General features: G+C 39.0%; 1 protein-coding gene across 4 annotated transcripts in view; it reads left to right on the top strand.

Moving 5' to 3' along the window:
• Positions 1 to 6,140, top strand: part of DCAF10 (DDB1 and CUL4 associated factor 10) — a 65,833-nt gene extending 59,693 nt beyond the window's left edge. For all 4 annotated transcript variants that reach the window (XM_060609277.3, XM_060609276.3, XM_060609275.3 and 1 more), the window contains one exon: positions 569 to 6,140. In XM_060609277.3, the coding sequence (XP_060465260.1) occupies positions 569 to 937 (369 nt within the window). In that variant the 3' untranslated portion in view covers positions 938 to 6,140. The remainder of the gene's footprint in view (positions 1 to 568) is intronic.
• The last annotated feature ends 806 nt before the right edge of the window (positions 6,141 to 6,946 follow it).

Below are 6,946 nucleotides of genomic sequence, written 5' to 3' on the forward strand. Positions count from 1 at the left end.
GAAACCTTAGAAGGAGACTACTAAGGTAGCCAAGCTAGCTAAATATAAGGTTTTGCCAAGTCAATTGAGTATTATAATTTGCTCTTTTTAAAAACCAGGGGAAACTGGGAAAGGACTAAACCGATGACTAAGGGAAAAGACCTTCTAGGACCTCATGACTCTCTGGAAAGCAGGAGTCTTTTGAGGAAGTCACAACTGAATGAAAGGAGAAGAGCCTTTGAAGTGTGTAGGACGAGATGTATTTTATATTTTAGGGCTTAGGTGTCTAAACTGCGTAATTTTTTAAATATCAAGAGATTGTTGTTACTCTCACAAAAGGGAATTGTTACCACAGAAGTCCCAGCAGCCTGAGGGAATAACAGGCTTTAACATGCCATATGACTTCGCTTATGACGATAAGAAGGAATGGGGCCTGCACATTTTTTAACTGGGAGAGCAGTACACTCATCTGAATGATTTCTTGCAAAGATTTTGTGAATTCGGCAGTCTTTTGAGCTTTTTACAAAAAGAAATATCTAGCATTATTTGGGGCTCTGTAACTTTGGTTTGTTTCTCTTCTCTCCCCCAGTGGACTTGTGTCTATGAATTCCAAGAAGGAGCTCCCGTGCGACCCGTCTCCCCTCGCTGTTCTCTACGACTAACTCATTACATTGAAGAAGCCAACGTAGGCAGGGGTTATATCAAAGAACTTTGCTTCAGCCCTGATGGGCGGATGATTTCTTCCCCACACGGCTACGGGATTCGCTTGTTGGGATTTGACAAACAGTGCAGTGAACTTATTGACTGTTTGCCCAAAGAAGCCAGTCCCCTGCGGGTGATCCGTTCTCTGTACTCTCATAATGATGTGGTACTGACAACAAAGTTCTCTCCAACACATTGTCAGATTGCCTCAGGGTGCCTTAGTGGACGGGTTTCTTTGTATCAGCCAAAGTTTTAGGCACAACTTACATCAAATAAGGAACTCTTCTGGTGTTTGACTTATGAATTACTTCGATTCAGGTGAAGTATTTTCTTTTTAGAAGATCTTGAAAGTTTGGGTCAAGATCCCAGTTCTTATGGGTCCATGAACACACCTGTGACCTGAGTACTTGGTCGTCCAGCATCGCAGGGTCCTCGCCAAGGTAGACTCCCTGCAGCAGCATCTTTTGCCGCATTCCTCTGCTCCTGCTCACCTGTGCTGCCTGAACTTCCGTTCTGCTTCTTTTGCATGGTAGCTCTTGTCAGGTTTCTCTTTCTTTCCTTGTTTTTTTTGGATTTTGGTGTGAGTTTCGTGGACGTCTGGCAGGAGTTTGGGCTGGGTTAGGAGAAACCCGTGGCACTAGTGTTGAATAAAACCCAGAAGTTTGATGTCAGCATACTGGTCATTGAAAAAGAAATTCCTCTTCACTGAGTATACTTTGGCCTTTTAAAGTTGCTGTTATGTTTCTCTATAATGAGCACAGATAATGGCATTATTCTCATAACTGTTAGTCTTACAACAAACTGTCTTTTAAGTTTCCTGTTAAAATTATACATATTTTTTCACTGTAGGGGAATTTTGGTGTGAAATTCTGGAAAAAATAGTTACCACCTCTCTTTGTAATTTACTTGTACGAATTTAAAAATCTCTAGCATGTGTCCTTACTTGGTACTTTGTTCCTGTCAAAAACATTTAGAAAGGAAAAGAGAAGGAATGGGCTTTGGTCATTTCTGTTACATAAAAGAGGATTCATTAGGTTAGGACACTACCTGGTCACAGAGCGATGAGAACAGTGTGGCTCAGAGTTTCTGTTTTCTCTGCCAGACAATTGGACTCACACAGGGTGACAAGTTATAGTATCGGGGTGGGGGGGATTGAGAGTAAAGAGGTTGTGTTTTACTCCTCTTTATTCCTTGAACCCGGTGGCACAAGCTCAGCCCCCTTAGCGTCGGGGAGCAGGGAGCTGCAGTCCTCTCAAGCCTTGTCCTAACTACAGTAGTCAGTAACTTGGATGTCAAAGCAAAGAGCCGACACGAAGACCTCCTGTGTTTGGTTATGGAACACAGCAAGTAAAAAGCATCAAGCAGGGGACAGTCACAGGGCTGACTGCTCTGCTGAAGTAAGCAGCTTTCTTCTAGTCTCCACTTTGGGTGGTATTCTCTTTAGAAGGGATCTGCCAGAGGCCGGATCAATTGAAGCCACATGCTAGCTCTTTCCCTCTCAGATCACATTCTCTTAGGCCAGTGGTTCTCAAACATCAGGGTGCATTACAATCACTGAGGAGCTTGTGCAGAACATAGAAACCTGGCCCTTATCGTAGGAGGTTCTGATTCAGCCAGGGAGAGGACAGGAGTCTATATTTTTAACAGGCACCTCAAGTAATCTTTAGGTGGTCCCTGGGCCAGAGTTTGCAAAGCACTACCTTAAACATTAGTATTTCTGTACCTCTCAGGTGCTTGACTCCCAAAAGGTGTTTTGATTAAAATTGTAGGTAGATGAAACCAATTTTAGAGGTAGAAAATGCAGTCAGTCTCATTATTTGATCTCATTGGATGAATGAGAAAAGTTAAGTGACTTGCCTAAAGTCATCTGATAAAATCAGTGGCAGAGCCAGAACTTGAACTCAAGTCTCCTAACTCCTTGCTCAGGGCAATTTCTACTGTATTCTGCTGGCTGTTAAATCAATGATTTATGAACACTTTGTCTTTAAGTTGTATTTCTGTGACTACCCTTAAACTGGTCAATAGATTGAAAAAGGTGTGGAAGTAGATGCTGAGAATTCCAGCCATAAGAAGGAAAGTATCTTAAATCTTATAGAAATGCCAAACCAACCCAAATACATGAATAAAACTGACATTTCTTTGTAGGACCCACCAGACAGCCATGTACACAAGTGGATGGAGCTTACATCTCACTTGGAACAATGTTGTCTCTAGGACAGATTGTAAAATTACATCATTTCACCATGGATGTTAAACTAATTGGAATTTTTTAGCCAGCAAGAAAAGTACCGCAAAGTACAATGAAAACATAGGTTTGCCATAAACTTTAAAAAAAAAAACAAAAAAAACACACCTACATATTTAAAGGAAAATAAAGTTTTGGAGGCAAAAGCACCCAATGTTAACATTAAGAATCAGCTACTAAGTACAACTACATTAATTTTTTAAAAAGGTTCCATAAATTGCATCTCTTTTGGAGAGAGTTGCAGGTCATGGACTCACATATCACCCAGCTCTGAATTTCAGTCCAGGATTCTTCAACCATTATAGAGTTTCTGTTGTATCAAATAATGCCCACACTCTACTACCAACCCCCCCAAAATACCTTGCAAGGTAGGTGACATGATCACCAATTGACTTGGGAGGAAATGGAGGGTCAGAAAGGTTAAGTGATTTCCCTTAAGTCACAGAGCTGGCATCGGGTGGCAATGCTAGGATTCAAACCTGGGTCTGTTTTAATCCAAAGCCTGCTTACTATTCTGCCATTTTGCCCTTTTGTTTGTAAAGGATGGGCAACTAGCCTGAGCTGGCTGGTAAACTACAGAGCTGGCTTACCTTCTGCACCACGTAAGAGAACATTTGCAAGACTGGAAATTTCCATTAGAATTAATACCATAAAACGCAGGGCGTACATACATACAGTCCATTCCTAACTGGAAAACTGCAAGCACGATAAGTAGCTGTGAAGTAAAGGAAAATGTAAACAGCCATGTATAAAAATAGAGCCACGGATGAGAACTAAAAATTAGCCAGCAAACTCAACAATCTTTGTCCTCTTTGAGGAACAGTCGTGATCAAAAAGTCATGAGGGGGATATTAATCCGGGAATTACAGGGCATCAGGAATGCTAGACTCTTGGAGGAAACTGCGGCTTACAATTTCAAGATCTCATTTCACTTCAGAGTATAAAATCCAATCTGGTGTTTTTCACTCTAAATTTAGTCATTTTTATTCATGATAATTGGTGAGTGTATTATAATTGGTAATGTGGTATAATTGTTGGTAAACATAGTATAAATTATACTTGTTTTAAAAAGCTTTCTACAGGGGCACCTGACTGGCTCAGTCGGTGGAGCATGCGACTTGTGATCTTAGGGTCATGAGTTTGAGCCCCACCTTGGTGGGGGTTGATTGCACTTAAAAAAAAAATCTTGAAAAAGTTTTCTACACAACAGTATGTTAATGGCAGTGTTGTTGAGTAAGTTTGGGAACATCAAATATTTAGTAGTTTCTTATCTTTAATTATGAAAATTAAGTGGCTAAAGCAGACGAGACCCCTATCTTTTGAAAACATGTGATCTTTTTTCACAGAAGCCCAAAGAACATGTGTATTTTCTTTTTCCTTGTTACATCCGAGATGAGGCTATACCAAAAATTTTAGGAAGACAAGCAAGGAAAAGGTTCCCCACTCCTGTGTCTAGAACCAAGATCACATTATATCATGGTTAAAGTTTTGTTTTCTAGAAAGTGCAATATAGGAAAAACACTCTGAGAACCTTTTAGAAGCCTGTTTCTGCCATTAGTCAGACTATATGGTATTGGCATCCGTAAGTATCTGTTAAAGCTTGTGTTTAGCAGGAGAAATAGTCTGATAACACTGATGACAATCATCCCCATTTAATGACCAGCAGCCATGGAGAGTTATGAAAATTCACTCAGTAATAGCCTGTGTTGGTCATAAAAGAAAGCATATACAGTATATGAATTTTTGGATAACTAATGCATATCTCTTAAGTGCCAAAATTTTAAACCTATAATTATTTTTGATGTAAGTCTTTCAAATAATGTTAGTATACCTTCCTGCCTTCTTAAACAGCATGCTCAGCATAATTCACTTTTTCATGATGAAAAGTAAAAGTTATATTCATGTGTTATTACAGACATCCAATTAGCTCTGATGTATATAAAATACTTCATAAAATGTAAAGGGCTATAAAATTATGAGTTAGTATCAATTATTATAAGGTGATTCCCTCAGCCCCGAGGTATATATAATCATTTGCCTCCGGTTGCTGGTGTTTTTTTCATTAAAAATTTTTTCTATCTGCTAAGTAGTTTGTTCTGTCTCCTACCACAGTATCCATATGCCCGCCTCTAACAGGCTCTATCTAATGTGCTGTGTTCATCTGTTATGAGCTGGGACACGAGATGACCAAGCTTGCTTGGTGTCTAAAGAGCTGCATAAGCCCTGGTTGTGCAGTCTTTGAGACAGCTCTTTTGGTTGCTTACCAGCTTTCTGACAGATTCAAAATAACCTTCTGGATTACAGAAGTTCCCAGTTAAAGCCTAGCCTAGTTATTTTCTCAGTTGACGCTAAGTTAAATACTATAAACTAAGGATGCTGCTAGATTAAGGAATAATAGATTAAGCAACGTACCAAAGTATAGCCGATTAACAACAAAGGCTCTGTATTTGCACAGGGATCCTTCGTGCTTTTAAGGAAAAAAAGAATCCGGGGTGGGGGAACAATGAAAATAAAATCCACATAGACTTGAGTATTTTTGATGCCATTAAACTTTGTCAATAACCATTAAAAATACATGTTTAAATTATCACACATTGTGATAGTTTTAGTCTCATTGCAGAGTAAGATCATACCGAAATTTGTACATCTTTAGGATGATTCCCAAGGATTTCTCCCATTCAAATAACAGAAATTATCAAAAGGAACGTTTCAAATTTACCTGTATGCTGCTTTAGTTGTAAATGAATTAATAATGGAAATATGGGATTTATCTAAGGCTCCAAGGAACACATCTCACATATGCACACCTCATATATGTATGTGTATATGAATGTCACTATAAATGAAAATGTCACCCAGAGACAATAAAATAATTTTAAAATTTAAATCTTGTTCATAGTATTTAAAATAGAATTTTCACCTTTCCTAAGTTTCTTCCTCATTTTAATTTCATGGATTTTACATTAATGGTTGAATATTTGAATTTTCTTCCAAATTTCACTTCGTCTTTCATTTCCAAAATGTGCTGTTAACTTTAGATTCATATTTTTAGGAAAGTTGGAAATACTCCAGATAATAACCTAGACACCAGAAAGTTTCTCACTAGGCTCTGAGGTACTGTTAAGTTCTTACACTAGACTGTAAGCTCCTTGAGGGCAGGGACTGTCTTACTTTTCTTGTATCCCCAGTACCCAATACAGGATCTGACAGAGTAGTTGTTCAATAACTTAATTGTTGTATGAATCAAATGAACCTTAGCCATATGTGGCCTCAAATTCTCATGAAGCCAGAATGTGATGTGCAAATAGAGAAATCTATCGCTTATTATGATGATGAACAGACCTTATTCATCAGAGTAAGACTTTTCCTGACCCGGGGTCAGGAAAACTAAGCGTTTCTCACTGATTTGGAAAACCGTGAAACTCAAATTTTTCATTCAACAAACATTCAAATCCACACTACATGCCTTGTCCAGCACTAGGGTCTCAAGGGACAAAGATAACTAAGGTGGTGGTCTCCCACAGCTGCAGCGCTGGCTTCGTGCCATGGTGTGTAACCAGTGCAGTCCTACAGAGCCCTGCACTGAGAAAAGCCCCATGCCGGCGTCATCTTAAATGCTGCCGGAGACATCTTAAAACTCTTTTTGAACAAGCAGCCCATTTTTGCACTGGGCTTCCAAATTCTACAGCTGGTCCAGTTTCAATACCATCATTGTGACACGGTGGGAACTATAAGATTTATAGTATCTTCTACATACTGTCTACTAAAGATACTCCCATCCACGGAAAGCTAGCCAGAAAGTGAATGATTGAGTTCAATGATTTCTAAAATCTAAAATTAAAACTACCTCCCTCCCACAAACATCTTAACAAATCTTCATTTCAGAATTAGGAAGGCTTTCTAAAAGCCTATTGGCTTTTTACCATTTCGGTTGAACTGTTTTGAGGTTTTCACTGATGACCGTAGAGTTGTGGGTGATTTTATCTACATACATACTTACCTACATACAATTTTAAGGTT

Source organism: Panthera onca, chromosome D4, assembly GCF_046562875.1.
Source record: "Panthera onca isolate mPanOnc1 chromosome D4, mPanOnc1 haplotype 2, whole genome shotgun sequence".
In the NCBI taxonomy this organism is placed as follows: domain Eukaryota; kingdom Metazoa; phylum Chordata; class Mammalia; order Carnivora; family Felidae; genus Panthera; species Panthera onca.